The sequence below is a fragment of the Pan troglodytes genome, chromosome 14 (assembly GCF_028858775.2).
Source record: "Pan troglodytes isolate AG18354 chromosome 14, NHGRI_mPanTro3-v2.0_pri, whole genome shotgun sequence".
In the NCBI taxonomy this organism is placed as follows: Eukaryota; Metazoa; Chordata; class Mammalia; order Primates; family Hominidae; genus Pan; species Pan troglodytes.
The window spans coordinates 119799409-119822780 of NC_072412.2; the positions used below are offsets into that span (position 1 = coordinate 119799409).

Genomic DNA, 23372 nt, shown 5'->3' on the forward strand with positions numbered 1-23372 from the left:
CAGAGTAAAGGAAATTGATTATTCTAATAGAATTCCTCTGAATGTAACATTTAGATTGTATAGGCTAAGAAATCATAACTAAGCCTCATGTCTTAAAGTGCTGGTTGTATTTCTAGGTAGGAATTCTTACATCTAAATTCTACAGTATATGCAAGTTATCTAAAAATTAATACTTGTGAACAATTATGTATTAAAATAAAATTTTCTTTTCAAAAACCCAGGCAACTTTAAAATTTTCATTAAATCAACAGTTTTAACAGCCTATAAAGGCCTCTGCCAAATGTTGAAGATCATCAGAGCTAGCTGAGTACAGAGCACCTCAGCCACCTCAAGAGTGGCAGGGGAGGAAATAAAGTCATATTTTGGCTTCACTCACATCTTATTACTTCCAGATCTGATTCTTTCTTTCAGACTGGCAGCCGCTACATCCTGCTAATATTCAGAGCAAATTTCTCATGAAATGCCCTGTTTCTGCTCCTCACATATGCACAGCTGAACAATGAGTTCCCATCCATGGATTCTGCACTGGAGTCTCGTGTGATGAGAGCTGTAGTGTAATGAAGACCACAGCTCTGACATGAAAATGATGATGCTATTTTCTCATTAACCAAATCCTCTGCTGTGTGGTCGCCAACATTGCTCACGTGGCTTCAACGAAGATGAAACGACCGACAGCTGTCCTAGCGCCATGTTCACTCCATTCGTCTCAGGAAAAACCCATCCCGACCTGATTAGAGCAGTGGAGAGAGGGTGGCTTAAAACAGCTAAGCCTTTGCATAACTCGTCTTCAAGTCAATCAGAAAAATTAGGGAAGATCTGCTGCCTAACCTTCAAACAAATATTTTGGAATTGTCCGAATTATATAAATTATTCAAGAAAGAAGAGAAAGGAGATAAGGAAAGCAGAAAGAAAGGTACTAATTAAGAAAGGAAAGAACTGGAGAGCGGGAGAGGTTGGGAGGAAGGGCAGGAGAAGAAAGAGAAGGTAGGGGAGAGGAAGACAGCAAGGAGCAAAGGAAGGGTGGGCAGGAGGAAGGTTAGTTGGAGAATTTCTCAGATCTTATGTGTGATTATCTCCTTCCTCCGTAGCTGAGGAGTGGCATCAAAGTGGCAACACTAAACTATCCAAGATCTCCTGAAAAAAAAAAAAACACCCCAGTGGAGCAGAAGATCCCACTCTTCACCATTATTCTTCGCGTGTTGTTTGAGAATCCCAGACTGTCTTCTGGCTCCCGTTCTTCCCCCTCCTTGGACGCCATGACAACTGTCACATGACCCTGCAAACACAGCGTCTCCAGGTCTGCACCAGGCCCCAGCTGCTCCTCTGTCTGGAAGGAGCAAGACGATTTTGTTGCTGAGATGCACGGAGCCCCCCGGCTGACCTTTCCCTGTGCCAGTGAGTACCTGTGGCATGCAAGGGAGAAAGCCTATCAGGACCACAGGAGAAAGGTAGGAAAGTCCCCAATCCAGCCCTGACAGCTCAGCGGGCGGGCACCAAGCAGCGCCCACGAAATGCCTCTGCTTTCCCTGGAGTCCTGGAGGTGATTTTCTTTTTGGAGACAGCATGGTTGAAATGACATTTCCTAACAAGATTCATCATCTATGTTGCCATACAATAAAAATCTCATTAAATAGTTGACGGCTTTCTTTCTTTTTTTTTTTTTTTTTGAGATGACAGCTTTCATGTGCCATGTTTTAGGGCCATCCTATTTCTAATCACAGCATATATTTAAGAAGTACTTAATTTTTCCTAAGTGACTTGAAAGCATCTTAAGACAAAAACACCAGAAGCATCCTTTTCTTTTTCTTTCTTTCTGTTTTTTTGTTTTTGTTTTTGTTTTTGTTTTTGTTTGTTTTTGAGAGGGATGTTGCCATAGGGGTGTTGCCATGTTGGTCAGGCTAGTCTTGAACTCCTGATTTCAGGTGATCCACCCGCCTCAGCCTCCCAAAGTGCTGGGATTACAGGCATGAGCCACCGTGCCCGGCCCGGCATCCTTTTCTCTATCAAAACAGTGGACTCCAAGGGGGACTAAAAGCCAACCCTTGTCCCCATTAGAAGATATGTTATTATTTCCATTTATTGGATGCAAATGTGGACAATTGTTTGAGGGCATCGCCATGCAGATCTGAGGTGGCCTCCCACAGTCTTCTGCCCACACCTCAGTGGAGCGTCAGAGAACGATGTTCCATGTATCATGTCTCCACGTGTGTGTTGATCAGGCTGGAAATACTCTTAAGAAGGAGAAGTTTGGGTTTCTGTTTCTGGGAATGGAGACACTGTCCTGTAATGATCTTAAGTGACTACCCCAAGGAGTGAACTGCAGGTCAAGCATTTCTCTTCCTCCTAGGGTTGCAAGTGACATTGTGTGGCCTGGGCTGCAGGTCACACTCATTGCAAGGCGCCATAGCACCCAGCCCCCACCCCACGTCAGGCCTCTGCACCTGCTGTCTCCTTTGAGGTCCCCACTGGGAACTCTTCCCGGCTCCTTCCCCAGCTCAACCTCACTTCCTTCCTGGCACTCCGGTTCCAATATCACCTCCCTGAAGTCTTCTCTGTCCCCTCTGCTGCTCTCTGGTTCCTGGGCCTGCTACCTCCTGTTGCCACGTGATTGATGGGCATGTTCATTACTTGTGTTGTTTTCCCCACTCAGTGCTGACCACGTCCTGCCCACCACGATGTTCTCTGCACGTAGAGTGTGGAGTGAGCACTTGGTCAACCGTTGTCAGTAGGGAAACATGGAAAGGAGTGGGTAAGGCAATAGCACATATGAATCAGTTAGCATTACAGTAATACTACAGGATAGAAACCCCATGGGTGTTTTCTTGTTCACTTTTGTATCCCGGGGACTAGAATACCTCCTGCATGAGGTAGCTGGTCAGTAATCCTGCAGCCTAAGTAAGTAACCAGGCTCTGTACCTGAGAAACTGTAAGGTAAAGAAGGTTGAAATTGTTGTCATGGGAGGTGCAGAGATGATTGAATAGTGAACTTTGGTAGGTTGACTGGAGCCATGAGGCCCCAGGGGGCATAAGCTAGCTTAGCAGCTCTGTGACGTCGGAAACCTACAGGTACTGCGTCCAAGGATGGAGTCATTGGAACACCCCAGTGTGGCCCCCGAGTAGCAGCAAGGGGCATGGGCCGGGAACCTATGATTCTGGCACGAAAGTGTTGAAGAGAGGGACTGGGTGTCTGACCTGGAGGGGATGAAGTGAAGACAGAGAACCCGTCCAGAAAGAGAGAAACTGGAAGTCACATATCGTCAAGGAACTGCTGTTGGGCACAGCTGACCAAGTGATGAAAAGGAGGTTGTGGTGAAGAACAGGGCAACTGAAAGCACAGCTTCCCAGCAGGGGCAGACACAGGTGGTGATGATGCCTGGGTGTCCTGGCAGGGGTATGCTGAGGGGCGTGAGGGTAGGACGTGAGACCTGGCAAAGGAGGTTAAGGCAGCTGGCAGAGCTGTCCCACGGGGGTAGGGCTCATTTAGGACAAAGAAATGGGAGAAGAGCAAGATGGGCCCTGATGCTACAGGCCCCACTGAATGAGGAGAAGGGCAAGCTACAGCAGAAGGGTGAGGAGCAGCAGGGGCTGGAAGCAGCTACATGAGCAGGACCCCTCTAACACTCCACAGTTCTCCAACTGGCACTAAAACTTGAATGCAAACAATGTTTCTCCCAAATTAAGAGTGGAGAGGATCAGCTCTTTGAATAACTTAGTTTTTTATTGCTTGGCTGAAAATCTCTGAAACTGTAAAGGACCTTGGTAGAATAAGAGGAGATAAAATAAGAGGAGAAGAAAGACCTGTGGGAGAACAGTGCACCCCAGTCCCCTGATGACTGCCCTCCTAGAATAGGGGCCTCATCCTCAGCCCAGCCTTCCCCCTCAGAGCCTCAGTGGCCCCTGCCCCCAGCGCTCCCCAACGCACCTGACCCCTCAGCCAGGCTGGCCATGCCTGAAGGGGTGGCCTGCCCCTCCACACTTGTGGGTATTTCTAGTCGGGTGGGATGAGAGACTGAGAAAAGAAATAAGACACAGAGACAAAGTGTAAAGATACAACAGTGGGTCCAGGGGACCGGCGCTCAGCACACCAAGGACCTGCACCGGCACCAGCCTCTGAGTTCCCTCAGTTTTTATTGATTATGATTTTCATTATTTCAGCAAAAAGGAATGTAGTAGGAGGGCAGGGTGAAAATAAGGAGAAGGTCAGCAAAAAACGTGAGCAAAAGAATCTATGTCGTAATTAAGTTCAAGGGAAGGTACTATGCCTGGATGTGCACGTAGGCCAGATTTATGTTTCTCTCCACCCAAACATCTCAGTGGAGTAAAGAAGAACAAGGCAGCATTACTGCAAACATGTCTCGCCTCCCGCCATAGGGCAGTTTTTCTCCTATCTCAGAATTGAACAAATGTACAATCGGGTTTTATACCGAGACATTCAGTTCCCAGGGGCAAGCAGGAGATAGTGGCCTTCCTCTATCTCAGCTGCAAGAGGCTTTCCTCTTTTACTAATCCACCTCAGCACAGACCCTTTACGGGTGTCGGGCTGGGGGACAGTCAGGTCTTTCTCATCCCATGAGGCTATATTTCAGACTATCACATGGGGAGAAACCTTGGACAATACCCCGCTTTCAAGGGCAGAGGTCCCTGCGGCTTTCCGCAGTGCATTGTGCCCCTGGTTTATTGAGACTAGAGGATGGCAATGACTTTTACCAAGTATACTGCTGGTAAACATTTTGTTAACAAGGCACGTCCTGCACAGCCCTAGATCCCTTAAACCTTGATTTCATACAACACGTGTTTTTGTGAGCTCCAGATTGGATCAAAGTGGTTAGGTCAAAGTGGCTGGGGCAAAGCTAAAAATTGACAACATCTCAGCAAAGCAATTATTCAAAGTACAGGTCTTTTTCAAAATGGAGTCTCTTATGTCTTCCCTTTCTACATAGACACGGTAACAGTCTGATCTCTCTTTCTTTTCCCTACAATGCCCACGGTGTCAACTCCAGCCTTGCACTCACTGCTACCTCCAGACACTGCCATCTCCAGAAACTCCTTTTTCCTCTTCCCTGTGCTACCTGGACTTCTCTTGGATGGGCTTGTTAGTAGACTGGCATTCCTGAGGAAAGAATCCCTGAGCTTTAGGATGTATCAATTAAAACCCCTGTCTCAGTCCATTTCTGCCACTACAACAAGATATCACAGATTGTCATTATTTATTTATTTATTTATTTTGAGACAGTCTCGCTCTGTCACCCAGGCAGGAGTGCAGTGGTGTGATCTTGGCTCACTGCAACCTCTGCCTCCTGGGTTCCAGCGATTCTCCTGCCTCAGCCTCCCAAGTAGCTGTGATTACAGGCACGCGCCACCATGCCTGGCTAATTTTTTGTATTTTTAGTGGAGATAGGGTTTCACCATGTTGGCCAGGCTGGTCTCAAACTTCTGACCTCAGGTGATTAGCCTGCCTCGACCTCCCAAAGTGCTAGGATTACAGGTGTGAGCCACCACACCCGGCCAAAGATTGTCATTTATAAACAACAGAATTCACTTCTCACAGTTCAACAGGCTGAGAAATCCAAGGTTAAGGTACCAGCAGATTTGGTGTCTGATGAGGTCACGCTCTGCTTCCAAGATTGCTCCTTGTTGCTGCATCCTCATATGGTGAAGGGGACAAAAGGGATGAACGGCTGTGTCTTTACATGGCATAAGAGATGGAAGGCCCAGGCAGCTCTCTAAAGCCTCTTTTATTAATATGAGGGCATTAGTCCTATTCACAAGAGCAGAGCCCTCATGACTTAGTCACTTCCCTGAAGGCCCCACCTCTTATTACCACCACAGTGGGGATTAAGTTTCCACATGAACAATGGAGGGACACAAACATTCGAGGCATAGCAACCTTCAAAACTGAAAAGCATGCTGGATACAGTGGCTCATGCCTGTAATCCCAGCACTTTGGGAGGCCAAGGCAGGAGGATTGCTTGAGCCCAGGAGTTTGAGACTAGCCCTGACAACATAGCGAGACACCTTGTCTTTACAGTAAAATTTAAACGTTAGCTGGGCATGGTAGTATATACACGTAATCCCAGCTACTTGGGAGGCTGAGACAGGAGGATCACTTGAGCCCAGGAGTTTGAGGCTGCAGGGAGCCACGATCACTCCACTGCATTCCAGTCTGGGCAACAAAATGAGACCCTGTCTCAGAAAAACCAGCCAAACAGCCAAACAAGGAACAAACTAAAAAGCAAAGAGAACGAAGTCTGAATAAAGCAGAAAAGGCTATCCAAGGACTGTGGGACAATAACAAAGGTGTAACTTACTTGTAATGAGAATACCAGGAGAAGAAAGGGAGAAAGGAACAGAAGAAATATTTGAAGCAATAATGAACGAGAATTTCCACCACGTTAATGTCAGACACCAAGCCACAGATCCAAGAGGTTCAAAGAATGCCAAAAAGGATAAATGCCCAGGAAACTACACCTAGGCATATCATGTTCAAACTACAGAAAATCAGAGATAGAGAAAACATCCTGAAAGAAGCCAGAGGAACAAGACTCCAACAGAGGAACGAAGATGAGAATGACACGCTCACCTCCTCCAGCCGGTAACCAGGAAAAAGTGTAGGGAGACATGTGAAGTGTCCAGACGAAGGGAAGCAAGACCCTAGAATTCTGTACCCTGAGAAATTATCTGTCACAAGTGAAGAAGAAATAAACATTTTCTCAAACAAAAATTGAGGAAATCTGTCAGTTGACCTGCCTTGGAAGAAATAGCAGAAGAAATTCTTTAGAGAGAACAAAAATGGTGTAGGTCAGTAACAGATCCACATAAAGAAAGGAAACCATCAGAGCAGGAATAAGCAACAGTAAAATAAAAACTCTTATTTTTATTATTCTTAGTTGATCTAACAGATAAAAGTTTGTTCAAAACCATAATTACTGCATGGTGTTAGACTGTGTATACTTATGGGCATATCTCTATCTGTGATACACGTACACCTGCTTTTATATTAATATAAGTGAAACGAATAAGCAGCCACTGTCATCATGTCAGTTGCAGTGGGTGGGGGTGGTGCATGGGTGGTGGTGGTGGAAGCAGCTGCAGGAGTGGCAGTAACAGTGGTGGGACCTCTGTGTCCCACATCCCCAAGGCAGCCAACTGTGCTGCCCCAACCCTTGTGTGGCCAGGCAGGACCTGCTCCCAGGCCCAGGGCCTCCACCACTGCAGACTCTGGCCCCATGTCACCACTCTTGCCTGCTGATGCAGGGAGGGCACAGGAAAGAGGTGAACAGTACCCGGAGCCTACCCCTGGGAGCCCCCTGGAACCTGTCACCCTAAGAGCCGCTGTGATGGAGCCAGGCCGAGCTGCCTGCTGACGGGAGAGCAGTGCAGTTGGGCACACAGGAGCAGGCAGAGAGGGGCCCAGTGGGGACCTGGAATCCCCACCCCGGCTGTGAGGAGGCATGGCCAGGGCTGCACACTCCACGGAGCCTGTGGGAGCCAGGAATGAGTGGGAGCCCCACCCCTTCTGAGTTGGCATGTCAGGAGCTCCCTGGGTGCAGCTGCAGCCACCTGGCCATGGCTGCGGACCCAGGCATGTGTGTGGCTCTGCACTCTCAGGAGCCCAGGAAGGCCCCCTGTCTCCCCGCAGGCTCAGAAGTCCCTGCTCCCACTGCCTGGCTTCTCCCCACTGTTGGCACCAGCTCTGATCTTGCAGAAAAGTTGGGGACAAGCCCAGGCACTGTCACAGCCCGGCTGGGTGTGCCCACACTTAGGGCAGAAGTGACATGCCAGCCCCTTGCCACCTCGGCCCCCTCCAGATTTGGGCACTGACAAGCGCAGGAGGGAGGCTGAGGGGGATGCAGAGGACAGCACAGTGCTGGCCTGCGTGCCTCTTGGCATGAACAGCCTGTGTGCCATGAACAGCAACAGGAGGCAGACGGACTCCTGGGCAGAAGGGGTCAGGTTCCTGGTGAAGCCCCATCTTCAAGCTGGGGAGGGCCTGAAGCCTGGGGGTCCAGCTGCCAGTCCTGCAAGCCAGAGAGGGAACTTGTGGTGCTTTTCCCTGGGTCTGCCCATGGCCACCCATGGACCAATCAGCATGCATTTCCTCCACACTGAGGCCCATAAAAACCCTGGACTCAGCCAGACTCTAGCAGAGGATGGAGATATGATGGGGAGATGATGGGCTGACAGCTGCAGGGAGGAGCTACCCTCTCTGCTGAGAGCTGAAGAAAGGACAGGATGACCAGCTACAGAGGGGAGCTGCACACCCCAAGGTCTCCTCTCTGCTGAGAGCTGAGATGTCAGGACAACCAGCTTCAGGGAGGAGCTACCCTCTCTACTGAGAGCTGAACATTTGTCAGGACACCGTGGCTATGGAGAGGAGCTGCCCACTGTGGGTCTCCTCTGAGCTGTTCTATTGTTCAGTAAAGCTCCTCTTTGTCTTGCTTACCCTCCACTTGTCTGCGTACCTCATTCTTCCTGGATGCAGGACAAGAACTTGGGACCCATCAAGTGGTGGGGCTAAAAGAGCTGCAACACAAGCAGGGCTGAAACATGCCCCTTGTTCACCATGCTGTGGGTGAAGAGGAGAAAAGAGAGAAGGAGAAAAGAGCTGAGGCTCTTGCGGGGGCCCAGACCTGGGAGCTCCCTGAGCCAGGGCTGTGACTCCCACTTTGGGGCCCTGCAGTTCCTGGAGCCTCCAAGCTTCTGGGCACCACTGCATTCCCCAGTGCCAACTATGGAAGCTTCTTGCAGTACGCCTGGTCCAGGCACAGCCTCGCAGTGAGCCAGCACCCATGCTGGCACCTGGAGCTGCCCATCTCACTGCAGCAGCTGGCATGACTGGCTGTGCAGTGACTGGACCCCACACTCACTCACTCACACACCCCTCGCCACTCCACTCCAGTCTCTTCAGAGGGATGGGATCCAGGCCAGTAGCATGAGCTGAGCACAGCCTTCCAGTCCAAGTGGGCCCAGGGGGCCCGAGCAAAATTCGGCAAAGGTGCCACCAGCCACAGAGGTTTCCAGCCAGAAAGGCAACACCCTCAAGATTCCCATAACAACACCAATGATAAGGAACAGGAGAGAGGTATTCAGATTATTTTGTAATATAAGTTACTCACACTACCTGTTAAGCAATATAGTGTTATTTGAAAGTGGACTTGAGTTATTTGTAAGTACATATTGCAAATCCTAGGGCAGCCATTAAAAATGTAATGAAAGAAGTATGACTGATAAACTAAGAAGGGAGAGAAAATGGAATCATATAAAATGCTCAATTAAAACCACAAAAGGCAGAAAAGACAAAAATAACAAATATCAAGAGTAACAAACAAAATAGTAACAAATATGATAGCTATTTATCCAACTATATTAATCACTTTGTCAGAGTAGATTAAAAAAAAAGGCCCAACTATATGTTGTCCGCAAGAAACCACTTTAAGTATAAAGACATATAGCTTAAAAGTAAATGATTGAAAAAAATATACCATGTCAACACAAATCAAAAGAAAGCTGGAGTAACTATATTAATTTTAGACAGAGCAGACTTCAAAACAAGGAAAGTTAAAGGGAATGATAAAATGGGGTCGATTCTCCAAAAAGGCATAATAATCCTTAATGTGCAAGCACCTAACAATAGAATATCAAACTACTTGAGATACTACAAGAAAAAATAGATGAATCCCCTTATCACAGTTGGAGACTTCAACACCCCCTGTCAGAAATGTGCAGATCGAACAAGCAGAAAATCAGTAAGGACATAGTTGAACTCAACGTCATCATCAATCAACTAGATATAATTGATATCTATCATCCAATTCATCCAGCAACAGGATAATACTCATTCTTCTCAAGCTCACATGGAATGTTCACCAAGATAGATCATGGATCATCTTCTGGGCCACGAAACACATATTAGCAAATTTAGAAGAATAGAAATAATACAATATCTACTCTTGGACCACAGTGGAATTAAACTAGAAGTCAATAACAAATATAACTGGAAGATCCCAAAACATGTGAATATTAAACAACAACAATGGGGGCTGGGTGCAGTAGCTCACGCCTGTAATCCCAACAATTTGGGAGGCCAAGGCAGGAGGATCACTTGAGCCCAGGAGCTTGAGACCAGCCTGGGCAACATAGCAAGACACCATCTCTACAAAAAAAAAAAAGTTTAATTAACCAGGCATGGTAGTGCATGCCTGAGGTCCCACCTATTAGGGAGGCTGAGGCAGTAGATCACGTGAGCTGAGAAGTTTTGGCTATGATCATGCCACTGCACTCCAGCCTGGGTGACAGAGTGAGACCCTGTCTCAAAAAAAAAAAAAAAAAAATCACGTAGGTCAAAGAAGAAATTTCAAGAGACATTTAAAAATATTCTGAACTAAATGAAAATGGAAACACAACTTACCATAATTTGTGGGATGCAGTGAAAGCTGTGCTTCAAGGGAAATTTAGGGCATTGAATGCATATATTAGAAAAGAAGAAAGATCTAAAATCAATAATCTAAGTTTTTGCTTTAAGAAACTCAAAAAAAGAGGCCAGGTGCAGTGGCTCATGCCTGTAATCCCAGCCCTTTATGAGGCCGAGGCAGGCGGATCATGAGGTCAGGAGATCGAGACCATCCTGGCTAACATGGTGAAATCCCGTCTCCACTAAACATACAAAAAATTAGACGGGTGTGGTGGTAGGTGCCTGTAGTCCCAGCTGCTTGGGAGGCTGAGGCAGGAGAATGGCGTGAACCCCGGAGGAGGAACTTGCAGTGAGCCGAGATTGCGCCACTGCACTCCAGCCTGGGTGACAGAGCGAGACTCAATCTCAAAAAAAAAAAAAAAAGAAACTCAAAAAAAGAAAAACAAATTAAACCCAAAGTTAGAAGTAAAGAAATAATAAAAATTACAGCAGAAGTCAATGAAATTGAAAATAGGAACTCAATAGAGAAAAATCAATAAAACTTGGTTCTTTAAAAGATAATTCTTTGGGAAAAAAAATCAGTAAAATCAATAAGCCTGTAGCCAGGCTAACTAAGAAAAAAGAAGGAGGAGGCAAATTACTAATATTTTGCTATTATTAGTAATATTATTACTTATATTACTAGTATATATGTAATAATATAACTATAATAACTATGTTATAATATAACTATATTAGTAATAATATTACTAATATTAAAAAGCTATGATCATCAAGAAAGGAAAAAAGGAGCATCACTACAATCCCTAGGATATTAAAAGGATAATAAAGGGATACTATGAACAGATTTATGCCCACAAATTTGATAACCTAAATGAAAAGGGCCAATTTCTTCAAAGGTTCAATCTGCCAAAATTCACACAAAATGAAATAGGCAATCTGAATAGACCCATATCTATTCAAGAAATTGAATCAATAATTAAACTTCCAAAACAGAACACTGGGCCCAGATGGGTTCATTGGCAAATTCTATTAAACATTTAAGGAAGAAATTTTACCTATTCTCTACAATCGCTTTCAGAGGACTGAAGCAGTGGGAATACCTCCTGTACGTATTATGTGAAGCAGCACTACCTTATAACCAAAACCAAAGACATTACAAGAAAACAGTAAACCAATATCTCTCATGAACATTGATGCAAAAATCCACAGCAAAACTTAGCAAATTAGATTAAAAGTGTATAAAAAGAATTATATGCCATGACCAAGTGGGATTCATTCCAGGTATGCAAGGCTGGCTCATCATTCAAAAATCAATCAATGTAATTAATCACATTGATGGGCTAAAAAAAGAAAAATCACATGGTCATATCAGTAGATGCAGAGAAAGCATTTAACAAAATCCAACATTCATTCATGATTTTTTAAATCCCAACAAACCAAGAATAAAGGAAACTAGAAGTTGAGGAAAACTTTCTCAACTTGATAAAGAATATCTCCAGGCTGGGCATGGTGGCTCGCCCTGTAATCAGAACACTTTGGGTGGCTGAAGAGGGAGGATCACTTGAGCCCAGGAGTTTGAGAACAGCTTGAGCAACATAGCAAGACCCCATCTTTACAAAAGAATTTTTAAAATTAGCTGGGCGGTGGCTCATGTTTGCCATCCTAGCTACTTGGGAAGTGGAGATGGGAGGATCACTTGAGCTCAGGAGTTTGAGATTACAGTGAGCTATGATTGCATCACTGCACTCCGACCTGGAAGACAGAGGGAGGCCCCGTCTTAAAAAAAAAAAGGAATATCTGAAAAACAACCTCTACCTAACATCATACTTAATACTGAGAAACTTGAAGCTTTCTCACTAAGATCGGGAACAAGGCACTCACCACTCCTCTCACCACTCCTTTTAAACATCGTAACATTGTACTGAAAATGTTAGATACTGCAATAAGGCAAGAAAAGGAAATAAAAGATATAGTGATTAGGAAGGAGGAAATAAAGCTGTCTTTGATGGCAGATGACATGATCATCTATGTAGAAAATACCAAATAATCAATAAAAAGACATGTGGAAGGAATAAACAATTATAGCAAGGATGCAGGATATAAGCTTAATCTACAAAAGTCAATCACTTTCCTATACACCAGCAAGTGACAACTGAGATTAAAAACATGATAACAATTATATTAGCACCCAAAAAGTGAAATACTTAGGTATAAATTGAACAAAATATGTGCAAGATCTGTATAAAGAAAACTACAAAACTCTGATAAATGTAAATAAATGGAGAGATATTTTATGTTAATGGATAGGAAGATACAATATTGTCAAAATGTTAGTTCTTTCCAATTTGATCTATAGATTCAATGCAATCCCAATAAAAATCCCAGCAAGTTGTTTTGTTGATATCAGCAAACTCATTCTGATGTTTATACGGAGAGGCAAAAGGCCCAGAATAGCCAATTTAATATTGAAGGGAAAGAACAAAGTTGAAGGACTGAAACTCATGGACTTTGAGACTTATTAAAAGCTATGATCATCAACACAGTGTGGTATTAATGAAAGAATAGGCAAATCATCAACTGATCTTTGACACAGCAACAAAGGCAATACAGTAGAGCAAAGACAGCCTTTTCACAAATGGTGCTGGGACAACAGAACATCCACATGGAAGAAGAGGAATCCAGACACAGACCTTACAGCCTTCACAAAATTTAACTCAAAATGGATCATAGACATAAATTTAAAATGCAAAAAAAGTATAAAACTCCTAGAAAATAATATAACACCTAGATGACCATGAGTATGGGAATGACTTTTTTTTTTAAATCAGCAAGCAGAGCTGGCAAGAAATAGCTTTTTAGACACAATGCCTATGGCATGATCTATGAAAGAAATTATTGACAAGCTGAACTTCATTAAAATTAAAAGCTTCTGCTCTGTGAAAGACAATGTCTGGAGAATCAGGAGACATCTATAGACTGGGAGAAAATATTTGCAAAAGATACGTCTGATAAAAGACTGTTTCCAAAATACATAAAGAACTCTTAAAACTCAACAGTAAGAAACTAAACAATCCAATTTAAAAATTAGGCCAAAGACCTTAGCAGACACATCACCAAAGAAAATATATAGGTGGCAAATAAGCATATGAAAAATGCCCCACATCTTATGCATGAGGGAAATGCAAATTAAAACAATAATGGCCAAAATCCAGAACACTGACAACACCAAATACTGTCAAGGATGTGGAGTAACAGGAACTCATTCATTTCTGATGGGAATTCAAAATCATACAGCTGCTTTGGAAGACAAAATGGCAGTTGCTTACAAAACTAAACATACTATTACCATACAATCCAGCAATTTTGCTCCTTGGAGTTGAAAACTTTTGCCCACATAAAAACCTGCACATGGATGTTTATAGTAGCTTTATTCATAATTGCCTAAACTTGGAAGTAAAAAAGATGTCATTCAGTAGGTAAATGGATAAACAAACCACGGTACACCCAGACAATGGAATATCATTCAATGCTAAAAAGAAATGAGCTATCAAATATGAAAAAACATGGAAGAACCTTAACTGCATATTATTAATTGAAAGGAGCCAATGCTAAAAGACTGCATACTATATTATTCTAACACTATGACATTCTGGAAAAGGCAAAGTTTACTATGGAGACAGTAAAAAGATACGGGTGGGTGGGTGGGTGGGGGGAGGAAGGAAGAGCTGGAGCACAGAGGATTTTTAGGGCCATGAAAATACGCTGTATGATAATGCAGTGACGGATACCTGTTATTGTACATGTGTCCAGACTCATAGAATATGTGACACCAAGAGTGAACCCTAACGTAAACTATGGGTTTTAGGTAATTATGATGTGTCAATGTAGGTTCATCGATTGTAACAAACATACCACTCTGGAGGGGCATGTTGATAATGGGGGAGGTTATGCATGTGTGGATGCAGAGGGTATATGGGAAATATCTGTACGTTTCTCTCAATTTTGTTGTGAACCTAAAAGTTCTCTTTAAAAAATCATTTAAAATTTTTTTTAAATCGCAAACAAAAACACAACATAAAAGGACTGTGTTACCAAAATTGGCTTCTGAAGAGAAAGTCCAAACAGACCAGTTATCAGACAGTTATCTATAGTTTCATAAGAAAATTATACCAAACATTTGATGATCAGAAAATCCAATCCTCCTTAAATTGTTCCAGTGCAGGGAGAAAGAAAATTTTCTAATTTATGAAGCAAATAGGAGACATCGATCCCAAAACATGACAAATACTTCACCAAAAAAGTAAAAAAACACAAATCAATCTCACGTATGAATATCAATATAAAGACAAAAACATTCATAAAATAATATCAAACAAAATCTGAAGCACACTTTAAATAATCTTAACCAAGGAAATTCCATAGATGCAAGGGTGATTCCATATGAGGAAAGCCACTAATATAATTTACCACAATAATAGGCTGAGGAAAAAATTATACAATTGGTTCCATAGAGGCAGAAAATATTTTGACACAATTCAACACCCATTTATGCCAAAAAACAAGCAATAAAATAGAAATTACAATGATATGTCCCTAACATGATAAAATACTAATTAATATCTCACCTCAAAGCCAGTATCTTAATTAATAGGAAAACACTAAAAGTGTTCCTTCTATGGTAATAGATAAAACAAGGATGCCTACTATCTCTTACAATTTCTAAATTGTATTGGAGGTGTTAGTCAATGCAATTAGACAAGATAAATCCATTAGAGGCATAAAAATATTTTACAATAGATATTTTATTTGTAAATGAAATTCCTAAGTATCTGGAAAAAAACAAAACAATCAATGGAAAAACTACTAAAAACAAAAAATAAATTAGTAAAGATAATTAGGGCAGAATAGAATATTCAGATAGATTTAATTGCATATGAAAATTTAGAAAACAATAAAAGCAGTGTCTGTATTAGTCCATTTGTGATGCTATAACAGAATGCCCAGACTGGGTAATTTATAAAGAACAGAATTTTATTTCTCACAGTTCCAGAGACTGGGAAGTCCAAAATCAAGGCACTGGCAGCTGGTGTCTGGTGAGGATCTTCTTGCTGTGTCCTCATATGGCAGATGGTGGAAGGGCAAAAAGTGATGGACTCTTGTGTCCCCATGTAGCAGAAGAGCATGAGAGACCCCACTCCCAAAAGCCCTTTTTATAGTGACATTAATCCATTTAGGAAGGCAGGCCTCACCTTCTAACACTGTTGCAGTGGATATTAAGTTTCCAACACATAAATTTTGGAGAATATATTTATATATAGCAGTATCTTAGACTGTTTGGGCTGCTATAACAAAACACTATAAGCTGGTGATGTACAAACAATAAAAACTTATTTCTCACAGTGCTGGAGGCTGGGAAGTCCAAGGTCAAGGAGTTGGCAAATGTGTTTGTAGAGACAAAGTTTCACCATGTTGGCCAGGCTGCTCTTGAACTCCTGACCTCAGATGATCCATCTGCCTCGGCCTCCCAGAGTGCTGGGATTACAGGTGTGAACCACTGCACCTTGCCAAAGTTAATACAATAGACTGAAACATGTCAAATATGTTTTAACATTTTACTTCCTAATGTCTTTTAAAAAAACAAAACAAAACACCTCACTAGTCACCTTTGGAAGGTACTAAGAACCAACTCACTATTTTGAAATTGGCAAATAGAGAAAACCTAGTAACTTTCTTGCCAATGCAAAGCTTTTCTTTACAGAAGTATTCCAGCAAACAAATACAGATTGAATGATGGAATTAGAATATCTCCACTTTTCAAACCGTAATTAAGTAATGGATCTAGGATCATTCACTGCTGCTAACATCACAAGGTAGAGACGAGCAAAAATTTGTACCTGCCAATAAAATGTCAAGATACCACCTGTGGTTTATCAAGCAAAAAGAAAAATGAACCTGAATTTCTAACTGCCAATATACAGAAAATGTCAGGCATGTGATCAGCAAAATCCAGACTCAGAAACTCTACAGGACAAATTCTCTGGATTTCTCATAGCAAATTGCAGGGAGAAAAACAGGGAAATTGTACATTAGACGTAAAAGATGTACGACCAGTGGCAATATAGGCCTTTTTACGTGAGTCCTGAGTCAAACATGGAAGGGAGGAGGGTGGAAGGGAGATCGGGTCTCCATTTTTTATACTAATAAGCACTCTGTTGGGGGCACTCATTTCCCCCCAAGAGCATTCTTTAATGATTTTGCCAAAACCAATCTTTACAATGATGGTTACAAAATGGTGATTTTTCGACCACACCGCTGCTTCTACGTTTACCAACTGGCATTTTGCTGTAAGGAAACACTCCCTTCCCCCCTGTACCTAATGTTTAAATTAAACGAGAAGCAACATCAGATAATATTAAGGGGTTCAAAAGGCCTTGGTCAACAAGTTCTGCCACCAGGCAAGCTAGTGTGACATTTTTAATAACAGTTATGTTCTCAAATCTTTATCTGGAGCTTGAAGAAACTTGCTTCTAGAAAGCTCTGTGTAGGCATCTTAGATTAAACATATTTAGCTCAGAATTTCCTGTCCATGCCCCAAACCCACTCACCACCTTCTCTGTCTTAGTGTCACCTGGTATGAAAACTGAAAGCAGAGGGCATTCTTCATACCTTCCTTTCCCTTCACCCCCGCCCCACACATGTATACCACACCTGGGCCTGGCTCCTGCCACCTCCCCGCCCAGTGGCCCCACAGCCCTGGGCATGCTGCAGGCCCAGGTCTCCTCCCTGGATGACCACAGGAGCCTTGGCATTGGCCTCCCTGCCTTCCTTCAGGCTTCTCTTCGTTCACACGTAGTGACAGAGGAGCCTGTAAAAAGTGACCATGTGACCACGTCACTCCTCTGCCTCTATTTTCAATAGTTCCCTTTCCTTTGGGGACCAAGTTGCAGCTCCTAAGTGTGCTCTGTGAACACCTCTCCATCTGCCCCTTTCTCCACCTCCTGACATCTCGCTGCATCTTCTCCACCCTCTGTGCTGTCACCACATTGCACGTGGGTTCAGTCCCCAGCCTGGCTATCCTTCTCCGTGTGCTGGGGGTTTCTTCCTCCACTGGGGAGTTCCCCAATGCTGTCGCCTTCAGGTTATCCGTGAGCAGGTTCCTTAGTTAACAATCTATAAAGGAATGTCTAGAATATGCGGGGATTCCTTTTTATTGCAAGCAGTGATACAAACAGGTCTCATGCATTTAACCTGTCACATTTTAAATATAAATGTTTCCCTTATTTGTACCTTTTCTAATTGGAAACTTTAGAGATTGTTGTACAGCTAATGCCTAAGGTGCTCATCCTGAAATACTGGTGGAGAGCTTGGAAATTAAAGTGAGGTGGATGCAGGGACATAACTCACTGTATAAAAGGCCTCCTGGCAGCTGGGTGCAGTGGCTCACGCCTGTAATCCCAGCACTTTGGGAGGCCGAGGCAGGTGGATCACAAGGTCAGAAGATCAAGACCATCCTGGCTAACGCGTTGAAACCCTGTCTCTACTAAAAATTACAAAAAAAAAAACTAGCCGGGCATGGTGGCGGGCGCCTGTAGTCCCAGCTACTCGGGAGGCTGAGGCAGGAGAATGGCATGAACCCGGCAGACAGAGCTTGCAGTGAGCCAAGATCGCGCCACTATGCTCCAGCCTGGGCAACAGAGCGAGACTCAAAAAAAAAAAAGCCTCTTGGCAATAGAGTGCAGACTAGAAATGTCATCAGGTGTTGGCATTTAACAAATTCTCACCCTGCACCCACTTAATTCTGTCTTTTAAAAGGGCAATAGAGGCTCATTTCTGAGGGTGCCTGGCTTCCTCCAGGGGATACTCGGATTCCAAATCTAAGCACGAGCCTCTTTCAGAACTTCAGGCCGTGTGCTGACATGGAATCCCTGGTGCCACGAAAGACCCCAGAGCAGCACAATCTGAGCTCACTCTGTTTCCAATACTGCGCCCAGGTAACGCTGCCTCCTCATGCCACAGGTCCAGAGCGCCCAGCCGCTGGTAGACACCCGCACCCCGCTGACGTTCCACCATCTCCACCTGAAACTCAAGAGGCTGAAGGTACACTTTCATTTCTACCTTACTTAATGTAATAGCTAACTAGAAAATGCCAGCTTAAAAGCCCAGGAAAATAGAAATGGCAGGGTTAGTAAGGAATAAACTCACCGAAGACAAAATGCAGTCTAGGTGATTAATTAGCCCCATCTGTCCGTGAGGGAGCTGGTTGATAATTGGAGCAGAAATCTTTCCCCAGTCGTTGTGCTGACTATAAACCAAAAATTATCTGAGACAGGTCTCAATCAATTTAGAAGTTTATTTTGCCAAGTTTAAGGATCTGCCTGTGACACAGCCCCAGGAAGTCCTTGAGAACATGTTCCCAAGGTGGTCAAGATACAGCTTGGTTTTATACATTTTAGGGAGACTTGAGACGTCAATCAATACGTGTAAGGTGTACATTGGTTTCGTCCAGAAAGGCAGGACAACTTGGAGTGGGAGCAGGGGTACTTCCAGGTCACAGGTGGATTCAAAGATTTCCTGACTGCCAATTGGTTGAAAGAATTTATCTAAAGACCTGGAATCAATAGAAGGGAGTGTCTAGGTTAAGACAAGGGGTTGTGGAGACCAAAATTCTTATCATGCAGATGAAGCCTCCAGGTAGCAGGCCTCAGGGGATATAGACTGTAAATATTGCTCATCAGAGTTAAAAAGGTGCCAGACTCAGTAAATTCTCTCCTGGATCAGGAAGAAGACCTGGAAAGGAAGGAGATTCTCTACAGAATGTAGATTTTCCCCACAAGAGACAGCTTTGCAGGGCCATTTTGAAATATGTCAAATAAATATATTTTGGGGTAAAATAGTTATATATTTTTTTAACACCTGCTATCTATCATGTTGGTATCTTATTGCTACAAAGAGTCTTTTTGTCAGTTTTAAGGTCTCTGTTTTAACCTTAATGCTGGTCAGTTGTGCCTAAATTCCATTGGGAGCAGGGCATAATGAGGCATGTCCATCCCCACTTCCCATCATGGCCTGAACTAGTTTGTCAGGTTAACTTAGGAATGCCCTTGGCCAAGAGGAGGGGTTCAGTTGGCTGGGAGTTGTGGAGGGGGCTTAGAATTTTATTTGTGGTTTACATGACCCCTCATGTCTTGGGGGGAAGGGAAGTGGATTCACAGTGACAATTTATTCAGTGCAGTTCCAGAATAACTAGCATCATTCCCTTACAGTAAACCATTTCTTAACCACCTCAGAATGTTGGGTTTTTGGTTTGTTTGTTTTTGAGATAGAGTCTCACTGTGTCGCCCAGGCTGGAGTCCAGTGATACAACTTCAGCTCACTGCAGCCTCTGCCTCCCAGGTGCAAGTGATTCTCCTGCCTCAGCCTGCGGAGTAGCTGGGATTACAGGCGCACCCACCATCAAGCCCGGCTAATTTTTGTGTTTTTAGTAGTGATGGGGTTTCACCATGTTGGCCAGGCTGGTCTCAAACTCCTGACTTCAGGTGATCTGCCCGCCTCGGCCTCCGAAATGCTGGGATTACAGGCGTTGTTTATTTCTTTTTTCTGTTCTTTTTTTATTTTGTTTTTTAGACGGAGTCTCGCTCTGTTGCCTGGCTGGTGTGCAGTGGCATGATCTCGGCTCACTGCAACCTCCGCCTCCCGGGTTCAAGCGATTCCCCTGCCTCAGCCTCTCCAGTACCTGGGACTACAGGCCCGCACCACCACGCCCGGCTAATTTTTTGTATTTTAGTAGAGACAGGGTTTCACCATGTTGGCCAGGATGGTCTGATCTCCTGACCTCCTGAAGTTTACCTCATTTGGTGAGTGAGAATTGCATGGTTATCTCGAAGTAATGCCTCCAGGACAAAATGCTGTGGGCTTTATATGAGCCTGTTAAGCAGTGGTGTTAAAATGGGCTGAACTGAAGCCGAGTAACCAGTCTTCAGCATATCTGCAGACCGACCGCTTGGAAGCCTAAAACAAGAGGCAGATTCTTTTCCTCTGGGCTCAAATATTCTCTTCTTATAACTGAATAAAATATCTCTATCTTTCTTAAAATATAAAAAAGATTTCCTCATTAGCACCACCGCCACATGTTACTTTTGGAGGGTCACCTAATTTTACAAGATAGTGCCTCGCCTCAGTGTTACTCTGTCACTTACTCCACCCAATGCGTTCCAATCCATGGGCAAAGCAGCTGGTGGTCCCCACTGAGGGGTGACGGCGCGTCCCCGTGCTTACGGTCCCCATTGAGGCGTGACGGCGCGTCCCCGTGTGTACGGTCCCCGCTGAGGGGTGACGGCGCGTCCCCGTGTGTACGGTCCCCGCTGAGGCGTGACGGCGCGTCCCCGTGCTTACGGTCCCCATTGAGGCGTGACGGCGCGTCCCCGTGTGTACGGTCCCCGCTGAGGGGTGACGGCGCGTCCCCGTGTGTACGGTCCCCACTGAGGCGTGACGGCGCGTCCCCGTGCGTACGGTCCCCGCTGAGGGGTGACGGCGTGTCCCCGTGCGTACGGTCCCCGCTGAGGCGTGACGGCGCGTCCCCGTGCGTACGGTCCCCGCTGAGGGGTGACGGCGCGTCCCCGTGCGTACGGTCCCCGCTGAGGGGTGACGGCGCGTCCCCGTGTGTACGGTCCCCGCTGAGGGGTGACGGCGTGTCCCCGTGCGTACGGTCCCCGCTGAGGGGTGACGGCGCGTCCCCGTGCGTACGGTCCCCGCTGAGGGGTGACGGCGCGTCCCCGTGCGTACGGTCCCCGCTGAGGGGTGACGGCGCGTCCCCGTGCGGCGCGTCCCCGTGCTTACGGTCCCCACTGAGGCGTGACGGCGCGTCCCCGTGCGTACGGTCCCCGCTGAGGCGTGACGGCGCGTCCCCGTGTGTACGGTCCCCACTGAGGGGTGACGGCGCGTCCCCGTGCGTACGGTCCCCACTGAGGGGTGACGGCGCGTCCCCGTGCGTACGGTCCCCACTGAGGCGTGACGGCGCGTCCCCGTGTGTACGGTCCCCACTGAGGGGTGACGGCGCGTCCCCGTGTGTACGGTCCCCACTGAGGCGTGACGGCGCGTCCCCGTGCTTACGGTCCCCACTGAGGGGTGACGGCGCGTCCCCGTGCTTACGGTCCCCGCTGAGGGGTGACGGCGAGTCCCCGTGCGTACGGTCCCCGCTGAGGCGTGACGGCGCGTCCCCGTGCTTACGGTCCCCGCTGAGGGGTGACGGCGCGTCCCCGTGCGTACGGTCCCCGCTGAGGGGTGACGGCGCGTCCCCGTGCGTACGGTCCCCGCTGAGGGGTGACGGCGCGTCCCCGTGCGGCGCGTCCCCGTGCTTACGGTCCCCACTGAGGCGTGACGGCGCGTCCCCGTGCGTACGGTCCCCACTGAGGCGTGACGGCGCGTCCCCGTGCTTACGGTCCCCACTGAGGGGTGACGGCGCGTCCCCGTGCGTACGGTCCCCGCTGAGGCGTGATGGGGCGTCCCCATGCGTACGGTCCCTGCTGAGGCGTGACAGTGGGGCCCTGTGTGTTCCGTCCCCGCTGAGGCGTGATGGCGCACTCGGCGATATGAGACGAGGCAGCGTAAAACTCCCAAGGCACTCAAGTCACAGAAACGGGGCGTGAGGAAGAGCCTCGCAATCTGCTGGCGCTCCTCCAGCCTCCTTCTCTGTCCCCAGCTGGAGGAGGAACGGCTCTCCGTCATCGAGAGGGACAACCGCCTGCTCCTGGAGAAGGTGGCCTCTGTCATGAGGACCAGGGGACAGACTGACAGCAAAAACAACTCCAAGCACAGGAGGTAAGGGAGCGGCTCCCGCCATCCCACCGGGCTCAGCACCAAACCCGAGTGCTGGGAAGGGGTTGGGGATGGGCAGAAGAGCTGCCCGTGGGTGGGAGTCGAGGGGTTTCTGTCCTCTCCCGAAAACAGCCACAGCTCTGAGGAGTGCCCTTTTCCTTGGCGGATTGTGATTCCAAGTTTTACTTGAGACTCCTAGGCTGTTTCCGCAACCCACAACTAAATCACAGTTAGCGGCCGTGAGCTGGCCGTGTGCCAGACACTCCTCTGAACCTGCTAAGCGCTTGACTGAGAACCCTCACAGGACCCCGTGTGGTTCGGGCTCTTGTGCACCTCACAGGACAGTAGGAAACGGAGGCACTGGGAGGTGGCAGAACTTGGCCAAGGTTGCAGTTCGGCGGCGGAGGAACACAGGCTGTACCCCAGCCCTGCTCCTGCAGTTCTCAAAGGTGTCAGTTTCCAAAAGCAGCAAAAGGTTTTGTTTCTCTGTCAGCAGACCACTAGGTCCAGCATCTTTCTGGAAAAAACACCGAAAATCATGTACCCCTGCATCCTGTGTGGGTCCCAGCCTGGGATACTGGTACTGCTCTTTCATAACCTCACTTTTCACCCAGAAGTGGAGTTCTGCCCTCTGTGAAAATGAATATCAGCAGGCTTTCATACTCCTTAAAATCACCTTATAAATGCTTGACTGTGAATCCTAAAAGCCTCTCTTGTCTAAGGTCAATAACCTCTGCCCCCTGCATCTTACACATCCTAGAGTAACCTCATAGTTGCACCATGGCCCTTTCCCTGTAAGTCCAAGATTTTGATGGTGATTGTGATAGTTAATTCTAATGAAGGGGTTTTTGTTCCGGAAGTGCTTGAACCTTTTAAGACTTTTGGCCTGTACCTATCCCCAAGAAGCTTATAGTAGTTTCAGATTTCATAATAAATTAAAATATAATTGATCCTCAGGTACCTCGAGGTGTGTGATACAGGAAGATTGCAGGCCCAGCAGGGTGCACCACTGGGAAGGTGCTGCTCCAAGCTCAGGCGGGCCCTGCATGGTCCTGTGTGCTGGCTTTGTTCAAAGGCCCAACTGGAGCAAACCTGCCTCAGAGATGATTTACTGTGGGCTTCCAGGGCTTCAATGGAAGCCATG

The 23372-nt window shown here is 46.0% G+C and overlaps 1 protein-coding gene and 1 long non-coding RNA gene across 2 annotated transcripts in view; one reads left to right on the forward strand and one right to left on the reverse strand.

The window, feature by feature from the left end:
• The window catches only part of LOC129136883 (uncharacterized), a 48144-nt gene that overhangs the window by 10600 nt on the left and 14172 nt on the right, over positions 1 to 23372 (reverse strand). The gene's annotated exons all lie outside the window — the stretch shown is intronic.
• Positions 1171 to 22235, forward strand: CFAP97D2 (CFAP97 domain containing 2). The gene is made up of 3 exons (XM_009427335.4): positions 1171 to 1448; positions 18431 to 18511; positions 22113 to 22235. Exons 1-3 carry the CDS (start codon positions 1359 to 1361, stop codon positions 22233 to 22235), a joined length of 294 nt encoding a protein of 97 aa, XP_009425610.2. The 5' UTR covers positions 1171 to 1358.